At 40.9% G+C, this 16,630-nt stretch overlaps 1 protein-coding gene across 1 annotated transcript in view; it reads left to right on the forward strand.

Moving 5' to 3' along the window:
- Positions 1-16,630, forward strand: part of adamtsl3 (ADAMTS-like 3) — a 243,556-nt gene that overhangs the window by 128,114 nt on the left and 98,812 nt on the right. Inside the window, exon 4 of the mRNA XM_078256216.1 lies at positions 15,526-15,653. Within this exon, the coding sequence (XP_078112342.1) occupies positions 15,526-15,653 (128 nt within the window). The remainder of the gene's footprint in view (positions 1-15,525; positions 15,654-16,630) is intronic.

A 16,630-nucleotide genomic window follows, 5' to 3' on the forward strand; every position in this document is an offset into this window, starting at 1 on the left:
AGTGTTCACGAGATACCAACCTTTAGTGAACTTGTGAATTTCGCCAGCCGTCTTCTGTCTTTTATGGAGACAGACGCTGTGTGCACAGTGGGCTCGGTGTTGATAGTGCGGCGCACCGCCACACATTAGTCCATGTGTGGGGAAACACTGAATATAATAGTGAGCTGATTAGGAGTTTGACATAGAAAGGTGTTCAGCCTCTGGATTTCTAACCACTGTAGCCATGAACTCATACAGTAAGACGTCTTACTGATGAACCTGCTGCTGTGCTCTGAAGCACTGTCGGCTTTGCAGCAGCTCTGCCTGCTGAATGAGCATCCTATTGCGTTCGCCAGTGGTGGATAGCTTAGCTGCTTTTTTTGTCATTGTGGTTAGGAGGAAAAGCAGTGCCTAAAATATGCTAGGTGGTTACATATTGAAATAAGAGCTTTCTGATCTATATATTTGGAAGATTGTCACTATATAAGACAGAGCACAGATTATAGGTGACAGGAAATGAGAGGAGAAAGAGATAGGGAAGGTCATACAGTGTTTCCCAGCCTGACTTGAACTAGGGAACTTGCTCTGTCAACCTTTTTACATTTTGCAGCTGAATTTGGCCTGTTGAATTTGAGCAAGTTGAAAATATATTAGTTGAATTTTAAACATTGTATTTTATAATATTTAGTGCTAGAAATTTAATGGCTTTTTAATTTCAAAATCCGATGAAATAGATTTAGTTCCATATTTTAGACAACTACGTGACTCCATAATCCTCAATTAAAGAGCATACTGACTTCAACGCATTCTCATGAACGGATTCGTATGATATCATACGAAAACTTATGCACACCAATTCGTATGATATCCTACGCAATTAGGCAACAGTCATCGGTCGGTCACATGACAGTTAAGTTTAGTGCGCTTAACAGTTATATTAAGCCAAAGTACAGATCACCGTGAGGTGCCGGTCGTTTCAGAGGCACTTGCGGTTAAGTTTAGCCAACAAAAAGGGAAAACAGTTTAGTTTAGCTGACAAAACAACTAGTTAAGATTAGAAAGAATATTGTGGTTTATACTTAAGTAGTACTTAAGTAGTACTCCCGGGACACAAACACCCGTTTCCTGGGTGAAAGTCTTGTGTTTTCCCCTTAAAGGGTAACTACTGTTTTTTTCAACCTGGACTGATGGGAACAACAATCTTTGACATTGGTCCAGTATTAAGCAAGATCGCTGCAGTCGGCAACGGCGAAACAAGCTACAATGTAAGTTAATGGGGCAGTTGTCCAGCTTGTATTTACCTTCACAAAAGTGCTTGTTTATCCACTGACATATTCAAAGTGTCTGACAACATTGTGGAAAGGATTTCTAAGCAGGTCGAGCTTTCTGTTAAAGAGTAAGATCCTTTTTTTAAACATAAAAACGTCCGCAAAATTGCGTTCGCTAAATCCACCAGACTCCATGTAATAAACAGTAATTTTAGCATCGTTAAATACACTTCATTCAAAGTCGACAGAAACAAAATAAAACTATGAAAAGCCGCATTGGGTCGTCTTTCCACTTTTCCAACCATCACAACTCTAGTTTTGGTTGAAATAAACACATAATTTACCGATTTACATGTGAAAATATGTTGGCTCTATATACGCTAAAGTATTGCTTTTTGGGTCTGGTGGGTTTAGTGCTATCGACTTCAGAGCTGTTTCTGGTTAAACAGAAAGGTTTTAAAGGTCTATATCTGAAGGGATCCTTTCCATAATGTTGTCAGACACTTAGAATATTAATCTGAGCCTGTCAGTGGCAAAACAAGCACTTTTTGTGAAGGAAAATACAAGATGGACAATTGCCTTATTAACTTACATTGTTAGCATATTAGCAGCACCTGTGAGTTTATCATGTGACAGCGAAGTATATCCTGTATGTCTATGAATATGGAGCGTCTACCCCAGTTCATGTCAATGGAAATGTCAAATTTCAAGCCAATAGGAATACTTGGAATTGATGGTGGTGGTAAATATTCATGAAAAAGGACAACGGGCAACACCGATTTTGATAACGAACAACTAAACGTTACACACTGGACCTTTAACTTCTTCCGGGACACAAACTCTGCTTCCCCACTTGAAAGCCCTGTGTTTTAAGACCCACCTATCCTCCCAGACCTCCTCCCTATGCTAACCAGAGCAGACAGCAGCAGTCACTGTGATGCATAAAACAGTATGCTGTAATACGAATTACAGTGCTTTACTTTGCGTAGCAATGTGTACGAATGGTTGTGAATTTAAATTTCCAGATCACTAAAGAACAGTGGGTGCAGAATGTCTTATGACCAAATCCTCGAAACAAAAACCGGATAAGAGCTTAGGAGAAAGATTGAGGTGATTTTTTTCAGTTCTTGGCCTAAAGTAACCATTTGACACTTTGTCACTGTGATTCAATACAGCTTCCCTCCAGAGCCATCAAATATTTTATATGTTGTTATTATTTGTCCTGTTGCTATACATGATGTCATTGACGCGTCTCATGTGAAGTGTGGTAAGGGACCACGTGCACAGCTCACCATATTGGCTGTGCTGAGTAAACACAGCTCTCCCAAGCATGATAAACAGCTGAGGGTTGTGTATAAAGGCTGCAGTGTGATGTTGATCAGTGCTGGTACAGTAAGTTTTTTTTACTGTTGTCAGTGGCATTTTGAGGCCAGGTCTCCTAGTGCGAGGCCTCCGCTGCAATCAGCCAGGGAATGAGCTTAATCGTTTATAATGAGTACAGAGTCCAACCTGCCAGACATATAATCGAGACGGACTTAACAGGTCAAAGCAGTCCAGCAGATCCTAGTTTTATATCTACACTGCAAGAAAGGGAGTGAAAACAACATTCTTGTATTTGAACCGTATTTTCCTCAAAGTGACATTCCAGTATGAGATGCTTGTTTTGTTTCTGAGAGATGACCTGTCAATCATATAATCCAATTGGTTTTCCAGAGGTGTGAACTTGAGTCACACTCGAGCCAGACTAGAGTCACCAATTTCATAACTTCAGACTGGAGTTTTTAAAATCAAAATGACTCACACCTGTGCTTTAACTTAATCACCAATGACTCATAACTTTGCTTGGACTTGAGTCTGTTGACCTGACGGACTGGATGTCCTCGCCAAGTTAAGGAGGGAGAAACTTGGCTGGACCAGCAATATCTGCTGACAGAACAGACAGTGTGGCCAGTGTTCAAACTGGAGGCTTACTGGAAGCCATAAATCAATTATTGTTAAAGTGTGGCAGAATTAGTTCAGATGCAGCACATCTCTTGACAGAAATTAAGAGAAAATGAGGGATGTGTTCTGTGGGCTGAGAAGTGGCATTTTCTTCTATTCATATACATTTATTTTGCATCAGCAAATATTTTAATTTAATTTAATTCTGTCATTGTATTACTTATGGATAAGTATGGACCCCTAGGGTGCCCAGACCCCACTTTGGCAACCACTGTTCTAGGCGAACCATTGACAACCGTTTATCTCACATGGGGCAGTTTAAAGACAATGACTGACAAGAGGAGCGGACATAACTGGCATTCTCCATCCAGCACAACGCACCAGGCTTATGTAACTTCCACTTGCGAATTAGGCTACTTCTGTTTTGTGCTGTGATAGATTACTCAAGTTTCATCCATCCATCTTCATTCATCCATCCATCTTCATCAGCTTATCCGGGGTCGGGTTGTGGGGGCAGTAGCTCCAGCAGGGACCCAAAACTTCCCTTTTCCAAGCTACATTAACCATGTCTGATGGGGGATCCTGAGGCGTTCCCAGGCCAGGGTAGAGATATAATCTCTCCACCTAGTCCTGGGTCTTCCTCGAGGCCTCCTCCTATCTGAACAGGCCTTGAACGGCTCCCTAGGGAGGCACTCAGGGGGCATCCTTACCCGATGCCCGTACCACTCAACTGGCTCCTTTCGATGCAAAAGAGCAGCGGCTCTACTCCGAGTTCCTCACGGAGGACTGAGCTTCTCACCCTATCTCTAAGGGCGATCTAGTTCTTTCAGTCATGACCCAGCCTTTATCACCTTAGGTGAGGGTAGGAACGAAAATTGACCAGTAGAACTGAGAGCTTTGCCTTTCGACTCAGCTCTCTTTTCATCACAATGGTGCGGTAAAGTGAACGTAATACCGCCCCACTGCTCCGATTCTCCGGCCAATCTCCGGCTCCTTTGTCCCCTCACTCACGAACAAGACCCCAAAGTACTTGAACTCCTTCACTTCCCGGAGTATGCACTCCATCGGTTTCCTGCTCAGAACCATGGCTTCAGATTTAGAGGTGCTGATCTGCATCCCAGCCACTTCACACTCGGCTGCAAACAGATCCAGTGAGTGCTAAAGGTCACGGGCCAATGATGCCATCAGGACCACATCATCTGCAAAATGCAGCGATGAGATCCCCAGGCTCAAGTCATTTCAGTCAGTTTCAAGAAGCTAATACATTTTTATACCATACAAAAATGAATGGAAACCAATGGCTGCTTGGAACTGTAGAAATACCACAATCAAAAACTTGCATGTGGGGGCCTGGGTAGCTCACCTGGTAGAGCACGGGCCCATATGTAGAGGTTTACTCCTCGGCGCTGCGGCCACGGGTTCAGCCCACGACCTGCGGCCATTTGCTGCGTGTCGTTTAGAGATGTTCTGATACCAATACCAGTATCGGTATCGCCTCCGATACTGCCTAAAACGCTGGTATCGGCAAGTACTTTTCCGTTTTAACAAACTGGATAATACAACAAGGTTCTGGCATTCATTGTTCATGTTTGTTCATGTTTCATAAAAAGTTTAACCTGAGCCAGGCCGCACAACAAAGATAGAAATGATTTTACAACCATACAGGGATAGTAGTATACTGCTGTTAAAACATAATAAAATATATGACACACTGGTATTGGATTAGTACTTGGTATCGGCCGATAGGCAAGTTCAGGTATCAGAATCGGTATCGGGAAACAAAAAATGGTATCGGACCATCTCTAGTGTTGTTTCCCCTCTCTCTCCCCCTTTCATGACTTCAGCTGTCCTATAAAAATAAGGGCAAAAATGCCCGAAAAAAAAAAAAATCTTAAAACAAAACAAAAAAAACTTGCATGCGTTTTGTTTGGAATAAAATATATGCATGATTTGGGGTTCAGGAGCTAAAATGCATCATATGGTCCATTCAAATTTGTCTTTGGGATGGGACTCAAATGGTTTTGGAGGCAAATCCTTTCTATGCCCTAGCCTCCACTTTCTCATTTTGCTATGATCTCTTCCTGATTTGTTAACTGGAACTAAATGTTTCCAGTGAACTTGCTAATGCGGATTAGTTTTATAAACTTTCTAGCAGACATGGCTGAATTGCAAACCCCTGCCACAGGCAATGGGTAAACCTTCCTTGCTCATGGGTTTCATGATAGTTTGCGCTAACAATATGGGTTGTGATTAAGTCCATAGGCACAGAATTCACACACCTACAGTGAAGTAAGAAAACATTAAACAGACTTCATACTTAGTAGATTGTATCCTGAATTCAACACTCTCATACACTTAAGGAGGCAGGCAGTTTTTTTCTAATCCCATCAGACACACTCCCATATCAGTACACAAGCTAAGATTAATGCTGTTGGCTATATGCACTCTGTACGAGCTCCCACAGCTAAACAAAGTGATGCAAGTGTGTTTACCAGCTCTGAAACTCTGCAGGAGATCAAGTGTGAAGCAACCTAATAGGATTTGCACTTGTACATGTTTCATGATTCTCAGACAAAGAGGAAAATCTATGATGCAATTTGGGATTAGTGGAGGAAAAATGGAATAAAGGAATCAATAAATAAAACAGTGAATGAAATAATAAATAAATGAAGGGATGACTGAATAAATGAATCAAAAGATGAATGATGGATTCCCCCAAATGTGGCTGAACTGTGGGAGGAAGGAAAACAATGAAAAGGTAGTCCATGTGCATACTTTAAAGCTTTGTCATCCTAAACAAATCAATCCAGGACAACTTGTCCAAATCCAAATTCAATTCAATATATCTTTACCAGGGCTGTCAGCATTAACGCGTTAATCGCGATGCGATTAAGGGTCGAGCATAACACGTTCATTTTTTTTAATCGCATGCCGCCATTTAGTAATTTATTTTCACTTCACTCGGCTTCGCGTTGTGTCCAACAGGCTACTATTTTGACCCTTTGCCGCACTTTGCCATACTTCCTCGTAACACATCCTGCTGCTGCAGGAATAGCAACGTGGATTTCTGTGCCTCATTCCGGTGCCACTGATATGTCTGCACTTCTCTCTGACGCTCTGAAACAGACGTTACAGGCAACAGAAACATCGCTGCACGTGACGCTAGTTAACACTATACTCAACAGCAGCTAACATTAGCCTACCACTAGCTAGTAGCTGGATTAAACACGGTTACAATGCTGACAGCTAACGCTAAACGGTGTAAAGTTTGTCTGTATTTCACTGTAGAGGATTCCTACACCGGGATCTAACAATCTGCAGCTGCTGTTGTCGGAAAAACACAGACGGTACGTTCAATGAAACTGGTAACCTACAGCCTTGTGGTTTTTGTTAAATGCCCATTTCCCATCTGGTGGTTGTTTTTATTGTTCAACAGCTATTTACTAGTGAAATAAGTAATTGTTATAGTTATACCCAACCCAATACTCAACCCTAATATTGACTCTAGATTCAAATGTGTGACTAGATTCACAAATGTTTCTTTTGTTTACAGTAAATAAATAAATAATAAACAAATACAAATCTTAAAATCAAGTTCATAAAGTCACTTTCTTTGCATTTATTTGATTCCCAATCAAGAATTGCTTTCCGTTGTAAATATGTACTTAAAAACAGTTCTGAAATGCAAAATAATAGAATTTTAATCACGTAATAAAACATGCAATTAATTGCGATTAGCGTTTATAACCCAAACCACTTTCCCAACTTTTACCATACACTTTTTGTGCCTTAAAATCTAACAGAACCTTAACCATAGTAGTGAAAGATCAGAAGGCAGTCGACTCGTCTTTTGGATTTTGGAACTCACTGGTGATGTTGGGGGGCATCAGAACTGAAAGCTCTCATATAAATCCCTTTAAAAGGCAATCACAATGAAAGTGGTTTCTCACTTGCTAGTCTGGATCAACAGAAGTACATTTCCAGAATAATTGAATGACACACTCTCTGTGTGTTGCCATTCTTAAAATCCGTTCGCTTCAGGAAACAACAACAAACTTCAAGCTAGCAAGCTACACGCTGAAAATGGCAACTTTTTATAGAAAATTTGGATGGTGCAACAAGGCAGGCCCGCTTGGTTCTTTCGGGGAATGATTGTAAAGATTTGCAAAGAATATGTTTACGGCATTTACTCTAACTGGAACGTTTTGGGACCGATTGGTGGGATTGCTGTGGACGAAGTACACTTGGCGATACACTGGTAAGAGCAAATGAGGTTTAACCATGTATTCAGCTAATTTAAATAGTTCACGTTACTGTATTGTGTCAACAGTTAACTTCATTTAATATTGTATGTGCCGTTATCTTTTGTGGGGTGCTAATGTTCCACCCAAACAAGTTCCTTCCCGAAACTATTTTGCAGAGCCACCGTTGCTGTGTCCGGAGCTTAGCAGTGCCCAACAGTGCCCTTGGTTGAGCTTAGCACCCAACCCGAGCATTTTTTTTCTCCTATCCCAGAATGTGTCTGTGGTGTAGCCAAACGTTACTACACAGCGCTGTGGAGATAGGTCTGGCAATGCGAGACTACTCACTTGCTAATAAGCCATCAAGCTTGTAGTTGCAACCTAAATATTGCCAGTCCAACTTGGGTTTCTTTAAGCGCATAATCCCCGCATCAATCAACTGCACGTCCACTCCAATATTCACAATAAAAAAAATACCTATAATTTGTGTAGCAGAAATATGGTTTTCTTTTTTTTTCATTTCTTATAATAAATCATCTTTGAATCCCTTAAACGCATCTTCCTTCCCTATTGGGGGGTCCCAATAGCCAGGTTAGGAACCCCTATAATACAGGGTTTACCACTATCTAATAAGCCATTTGCAATTTTGAACCATTATAAACCCTTATTAGAATGTATTACCAATGGACAGCGTTGGGGAGCATACTTTCAAAACGTATTCCGTTACAGAATACATGCCCAAAAATGTAATTCGTAACGTATTCTGTTACATTACTCAATCTGAGTAACGTATTCTGAATACTTGGATTACTTTCACATTGAATTGTATTTTATAAGTGTAGGAATACGGCCATCAATTCCTGCTTACTAAACAGGCCTACTCTGGTAAAAGCTTCCACAGTAGCGTTACTAACAAGTACCTGAACAAGCAGATAGATTTTTGTATTTGTAGTTCCGAACTGCATACTACAAAAATATACCCTCTCCAGCTTCTCCCGTAGCTCTGGGTATACGTCCTGCACTGACTTGACTGTGAGGTAAACTGTGCTAAATCGTGTCTCTCCCATCTGTAGCAGTCTTTGATAATTGCGCAACCAGGCCAGATTGTTTCAGATATCTCACAAGGCCTTAAGCAGCAGATATGGTCTCTCCTATACCCGGCGCGTTGTCGCCATGCAGACCGTGGCGAAGGACAGTATTAATTAGGTGATCGAGACAAGAAAGTCTCCCAAATGGGTCCAGGACATTGATTATGTTGCTGCCTTGATCTGTTACCCACACACTATTCGGCTGAGGGAGCTAGTGTCGAGTTTTTTTTAAACGTTTTTTTCATTCGGATCCATTTGCGATCTGTTCCATTCTGAATAAACAAACAAACGCAGTTTACATGCTTCGTCCTTGTTGCATTATTCATTAAGATAATTCTAAACAGATTTCTGTAGTTCAAACAACTTGGAATTGTAGTTGAGAATGTCAGTTATAACGGCCCACGTATTAAAAAATTGTCGGGTTTAAATCAGCCTCGGGCTCATAATTCCAGTTAATGTGTCAGGCCGGGCCGGGCTCGGACACAACGTGCACGGACTCGGGTAGGGTCAGGCTTGATTTTTTGGGCCCGATCTAAGCTTTACTCTAGCTCCTGCTGCTCCTCTTCTGACTCCATTGTGACTGATCACGCAAATAGCTAATTTTTTCGTTTTCATATTGGGGCTTCTGGGAAATGCATGGAGTTGCCTTAATTTATTTAGAGAGTAAATAAACTTGTGAAACAGAGAAGTATCGTCATGTAATCCATTGATTTCAACAATGTAACTGTATTCTAAATACCAACTATTTAAATTGTAACGGTAAAGGAATACAGTTACTCATAATTTGTATTCTGAATACAGTGTTTCCTCTATGTTGATTGGCAAGTGGCGGTCCAAAATGTACAAAAAGCCGTCTATCAGCACTGATTGTTAGAGACCGCTGACACACGCTTCACAACGCGAATCATAACTTATATTGTCAGTTCATTTAAGCCTGTATTAGTCTATAGTTCTTGCACACTTTTAGTTTCACCTTCACCTGCTAGCTAAATTGCACGTGGCTGTTGATTCAATACAACACCCTTGATATCATATCACGGCATAGTAGGCTAAACCGTGATTATTTCATACATTCATGTCCCGAAACATATTGGGGGTTAATTCATTCAACATAATTCACAGCCAAATAACAATTAAAAGTATGTTATTTGAACATTTATAACCTAACCTAACCTGGCACTGCCTCCGTTTTGGTGTCTGCTGTGGTGCGCAGCGCTGCTCGGACCGTGCGCCGCTTCCCTTTTTTTCCTCCATAAACTCCGCTCTCAACTACTTTGCCAGTTGCTGCATGAACTTCCTCCGGGATGTTTTACAGCTGGTGCACTACTTGGAGAGGATGTGTGCAATGACTCCAGCCAGTTGTAGCATGTATAAAGTTATATGAACACGTAGACAGCCACCGGCCATCTACGTGTACCGCGCCTTTCACAGAGCGATCTTCTGATTCAAAACAGAGTCCATCCACGCCGTAGTAGCCTACGTTACCGACTCTGGCTTTGCCTTCGGCCCATCGGTAATGCCCACACTTGTTACTCAAGACCGCTAGTTACGTTTCTCTGACAGAGACTATGATTATTACTAAGCAACCAAGATGCATCTTCAACCACGCAAAAGATTAAAAAGAAAACCGCGAAAATCCGAGCGGTCCATATGACCGTGTATGGCCAAAATAGGTCAAAGTAATTGTATTTTCTTTGCCTTTTGTGTAATGTATATAAAAACAATTTTAAATGAAAATACAGACTCTTTTAGGAAAAGTCAGGTACCAGCAGGATTGTATTTTTTGATTTAGCAAAGTTATTACACATATAAATTTCAACCGTCCTGGCCGTTCTAGTGTTAAGGGGGAGGGATGGGGGTCCCCGACAGATCTGCCCCCACTGCTAAAACAAATCCTAGAGGAAACACTGGAATACATAACGCCGGTACATGTATTCCATTACTCCCCAACACTGCCAATGGAACTTGCACTCAGGGATGTAAGTACCATGTTGAGTCCTAATCATGGTAAATTGAGAAATATTCTGTACACGCCCAGGTCATCTGGGTTGTCAGTGGACACAGATTGCTGATGCTGAACTATGCAGAGCTCACACAAAAGACCAGGCAGGCCAGAAAAAGCCTTGGCTGGACAGATTCTCCTCATGCCGATGTTATTACTGTTGGAGGTCTGTGATGGCTGTTAGCCGGCTGAGCCTGACAACAAAAGGTGGTTTTATCCTATTAGCGGCGTGCTAACGTGTCTAATTCCTCTCCAGCTGATCAGTCTGTCTCTTTGGATGCAGCAGGCAGAGGAAAGCGAGAGAATACTGAGTTCCAGGGCAGTGCAACAGTCCAAGATACACAAATTGATCCCATCTATGGGGGTACTACGTAACAAGGTTGAAGCCTGCAAAGTGTTTCACTCTGCCAGGTCCGAGGTCAGCCAGTGATCCGGGTCTGTGAGGCAGGGTGAAATGAAACCTGCAGCGGCATGTCAGAAATGTTAATTCTGGTTGACCAGGCATAAATAACATTGTCAGAGGAATTAGAGTTTGTTCCTGTGCTCTGGTTTTCAAAAAAAGGCAAGAAAAAGTTTTGGTGAAGGGCCTGCGTTACCACTTCTCCAGAAAAAAAACAGTTTTTCTGAATAGTATAAATATTGTGTTTTGACTATTGGTCCGGTGATGAAGGGCACAATTTAAAAGCACTTTAGAAAGTTCAGTTCTTTGGTTCTCAGACTTTATTTTCCATAAATACTTCATTGTGCTTTATTTTCCTCACACACACACGCACGCACACATGCACGCACACACACACACACACACACACACACACTTGCAGCCCCAGTATGAGATTCCTTTTTCTTTGGCACCATAGGGTCTGCAGTGACATCACTGACCCAGGGGAAGCCAATTTTCCTATTTTTGGTGACACGCAGCCAGGAAAACCTCTCTCTTTCCATCTCCCCCTCTCTCTATCAAAGTCTCTTTCTCTCCGTCACTCCCTCTCTTTTATCTGAGCTTTTAACACAGCAGATAAGATAGAAGAAAGGTCGGGGGTGATATGCATGAAGGCTGTCGCAGCGTGGTGGGACTATACTTGCCTAAAACAGATGAATGTATCCCAGTACTGTAAGGTAATGCTGCTGTTCAGTGGCTACAGAGGATAAAAAAGTGGTGGCTCTCGTTAGTGTTTCAGTAGCCCATTATTCAGCAAAGACGAGACCTGAGGCCTGCGCCGGATTACTGCTGGACTTTTACTCCCTGGAGAACGATCCCAATGGGAAAACACTGCGTGGCGTACAGTATACTGTAGCTGCACAAAGCACCAGAATGACTCCACAAAAAGTGTAATCATTCAATGTTGAGATTTAAAATCTACCGTAGGATTAGTTTTGAGTATGGATTAGATAATGCAAGTCACTTACCTTGCAATTTTAACTCTTTTTGTGTTTATTTTAGCTAGATACTGATGTGCTTGCTGCAGATCCTCCAGTAAAGTATACTTTAAGACTTTAAAGCGTTGAAGTTTACGGGCAAAAACATCATTAGGGTTTAGTCTTTTGACTTGCATGAAGGCATTTTCATAACTTGCGCCTGAGACTAAATGAGTGTCGGCTGCTGTGTGTTGGACCAATGTGCTGTAAATACAGCATGCTGAGCCATCGACATACCTCAGAGAACGGTTTTAAGTGAAGATTGGGACTTAAAGGGTAATTTCGTTTATTTCAACCTGGACCCTATTTTCCTATGTTTATATGTGTAAGTGACTGAGGAACAACAATCTTTGACATTGGTCCAGTATTAAGCGCGAACACTATAACCGACAGCCACAGACCAGGCTGCAATGTAACCCTATGGGGCAAATGTGCATCGTTGATTTGGTCCACTAAAAGTGCTGTTTTGCCACTGAAAGGCTCAGATTATTATTCTGTCTGATAACATTATGAAAAGGATCCCTACAAAGATAGACCTTTTTAAAACCGCTTTAAGACCTTTCTGTTTAACCAGAAACAGCTCTAAGGTCACGCTAAATCCACCAGACTCCATTTAAAAAACAATACTTTTAGCGTGAAAACTATGTGTTTACCAAAACTAGAGTTGTGATGGTTGGAAAAGTGGAAAGATAACTCAAAAGTGCTTTTCATAGTTTTACATTGTTTCTGTCGACTTTGAATGAAGTGTATTTTAAAATGCTAAAATGATTATTTATGGTTTATTTACATGGAATCTGGTGGCGTTAGCGAACGCAATTTCGCGGATGTTTAAAAAAAGGATCTTACTCTTTGGTTTCGCCGCTGCTGACTGCAGCGATCTTTAACCAATGTCAAAGATTGTTGTTCCCATCAGTCACTTAGACACAAAAACAGGAAAATAGAGTCCAGGTTGAAAAAAACGGTAGTTATCCTTTAAGAGAATTCTACCTCATCCTGATTTCATGCTATATGAGCAATATTTTGTGTTGTTGCCCACGTGTCAGTCATCTATATGAAGTGTTTCCTCCGTTAAGAGTCCGTTAGTCTATATCCTTGACGTTCCACTTCCGGGATTGTTCCGTTGCCAACGGAAAAGCCGCCGGATTTCACTCATTTAGGCCAGATATCCGTTGCCTTGGGCTTCCTTTGTGTTGGCATTTTAAACTCTGGTCGACTATGGTTAAATGCTCCTCAGATCTCTGCAGGGTAAATCCAGACAGCTAACTAGACTATCTGTCCAATCAGAGTTTTCTGTTGCACAACTAAAACAAGTTTTAAACGTACACGTTCCACCAAAACAAGTTCCTTCCCAAGGCTATTTTGCAGCGGCGCTGCGGCTTTTCCCAGTGCTTAGCGCTGCCCAAGACAATTGTGATTGGTTTAAAGAAATGCCAGTAAACCAGAACATGTTTTCCTCCCATCCCGGAATGCTATGTGGAGTAGCCAGACCCTCCTCCAGGGCACTTTGGGTCTGGCAAAGTGAGACCAGTTGACAGTAAACTGGAACTTTTGGGTGTTACTTTTCAGTCTCACCAATCCAAACTAGACTGAGCTGATCATGTGCTGTGTTAGCTCAGTGTGGATAAATTGGCTGTCACTGTGTAAGTACGAATGCTCTGTGTCAGCATGGTAGACTTTCAGTATGTCCCACTGGGCCTTTAAGCTTTTTTAGCTTCAGTTTTTTCAAGAATTTATTGTTGAATATTTTTCACACCTACTTGGTTCAGAGCAGTTACTTTAAACCCTGCAGCTGGTTCTCCCTCAGTCGGTTTACTGACAGCAATCAAACCTGGATCTTATTGAAAAGAAGTCCCAAATAGGGGTCGGCCGATACTGTTTCTTGTCACATCAGAATCATTAAAAGATTATTGTCCATTATGGTATTTGATGTGGCTCACAAGTAGATAAAAACAGTACACACAAGTAAAAATGTAATAACTAAAATAAGAGAATTGTTGTAAGCTGTCATTCCTCCAGCTTTACTCTACTATCTGTAGCTATCCAAGTGTTTTTTTCAGGCTTATAAAAGTTTATTTCCCTTTTATCTTTTAGTTCTTCATTTAATTTCCTTCTTTTCTGTGATGGCCCTGTCATAGTATCAGCCATAACTACAGCAGATAACTTCTAAAATAAAATTAAAATACAATTAGGCCTTTATAAAGAAATCTCCTGCTACCTTTAACCTGGCTGGATACAATAACACAGGCTTTTCCGGTGTTACAAAGAAATCTGTGACCCATCAGAATGTGTTACTGTAGCTGCCGTAAATCCTTCTGTGACTTTGCAGGAAAAATCGGACCCGGGGAGAGACATTAATAAAAACTATATAAAAATAGCGTTCTTTTCACTGTTAGTCTTGTTTCCTGTTACAGGTCATTTATGATCATCAGATGAAAAATTACACAGTTTCAGAGTAACATATAGTCACTTTAATATGATTCCAACATGTTAAAATAACAAAGATGAATTGGCCTATCAATTTACCCATTGAAGATAAGCTTACTATAGGTTAGGTAGCCACTATAGTAGCTGTACCATTAAGCTTAAGGATTCACTGTGCCTTCCACTTGATGTATAAATATATACAAATAAATAATGTATTAATATCCATTCATTTTCATCCATCCGGCCTAGTTTAACATGCAACCTAATTTTATACAATATATGTAGTGGGTCCCCAACTCTCTACTAGGGTTCAGTACCGAGAAACGGTGCTAATATGGCACCAGTGCCTTACCGACCGGTATCTACCAGGCAGAATAGCAACGCAGATTTTTCTCCCTCATCTGCGCTTCTCCCTGGTGCTCCGAAACAGACGTTAGAGACAACAGAAGCATCGCTGCACTTGATGCTAGTTAACACTAACTTTACACTTGACAGCAGCTAACGTTAGCCTACCGTTAGCTAGTAGCTGGACTAAACATGGTTAAAATGCTGACAGCTAAGTGTAAAAGTGTGACTGTATTTCACTGTAGAGAATTCCAACACCAGGACGTACAACAGTCTGCAGCTGCCGTTGTTGGAAAAACAACACAGACGGTGCATTCACTTGAAACTCGTCTCGTGGTGCATTCAAAGTTATTGTACAATACCCTTTTCCCCTCTAATGTTTTTTTTGTGTCATTTAACAGCAATTTACTGGTGAAATAAGTTATTGTTATAAAATTGTTATTACATTTTTTAATAAATCATTTCATTTTGACCATATGGCCTTAGCAATAAACAGTTGTTTTGTGCTCCTTTTAAATATATATATATATATATATATATACATATATATATATATATATATATATATATATATATATATATATATATATATATATATATTTATTTATTTTAAATCTTTTTTAAAGTATTGGTTCAGAAACCGTTCAGGCATGGGCACCATTTTAAAAGTATCTCTTTAGCACCGGTATCGGAAAAAACCCAAACGATACCCAATCCTAGTCCCTACTCCATCTCTTTCAGTTAAGGGGTCCTTGGCCTACAAAACCTGGAAGACCCGTAATATACATGAAATAATTAACCGTGTGTGTTGGTGTCTGTAGGCATCCAGGATGACCCGCTCAGATGAGGACAGGGACCTGGGCTGGGACGCCTGGGGCACCTGGAGCGAGTGCTCTCGCACCTGCGGAGGAGGAGCCTCCTACTCTCTGCGACGCTGTCTCAACGGAGGGTAAGCCTCATTTAACATCTGACGAGACACAATTCGACAGCATCTTTGAAATATGGAGACCCTTGTAGACAAAAAAAAAAGAATCCGGTATGTGATCCCTGTACAGAGCTGCTGGCTCAAGTGCAACTCTCTGTTGGTTTTTAAGAAAATGGTTTGTAATGCTATTGTTTAGGGTTACAGATGTAGTTAATTTTCTTTTTTCTTTATTTATCACTTTTAGTCACTATTTACTGTTTGAGTTTACATAGAGCTGGGCAATATATCAATATTATATTGATATCGTGATATGAGACTAGATATCGTCTTTGATTTTGGATATCGTAATATGTAATATATCGTAATATATGTGTTGTCCTGGTTTTAAAGGATGCATTACAGTAAAGTTATGTCATTTTCTGAACTTACCAGACTCTAACTGTAACTGTTCTGTTATTTGCCTTTACCCACTTATATCCACATTACTGATGATTATTTATCAAAAATCTCATGTTGTCATGTGTAAATATTATCGATATCGAGGTATTTGGTCAAAAATATCGTGATATTTGATTTTCTCCATATTGCCCAGCCCTAAGTTTACACTGTGATAGGTATATAATTATTCTTTACATGATCACTGAATAAACCTACTACTAGAAAGAGAGAGGGAAAGAAGGAGCTGGAAAACTCTAGACCATCTGTACGGGTCGGTGTGGATGGGAAGCTAGGAAGTCAAGGAGACATAGAGTGTCTGGGTCGGGTGTGTTCTGTATTTTTCTCCCACTGATAAAAGCATCGAGTGTGTGGGTGGTTGAAATCTCTGCTGTTTTTAAAAGCCACATTCAGGCTGTCTGCTCTCACTGTCGGCCGGTCTCTGCTCAGATATTGGTTGTGAACTGCTGCTTGTTCAGGAAGTCATCACAGCCTATCTGTTTCAGACGGCGGCCCGTGGAATCATTCTATAGAATAGCCTCCTGGCAACACATTTGTCTCCATTA

Source organism: Sander vitreus, chromosome 1 (assembly GCF_031162955.1).
Source record: "Sander vitreus isolate 19-12246 chromosome 1, sanVit1, whole genome shotgun sequence".
NCBI lineage: Eukaryota > Metazoa > Chordata > Actinopteri > Perciformes > Percidae > Sander > Sander vitreus.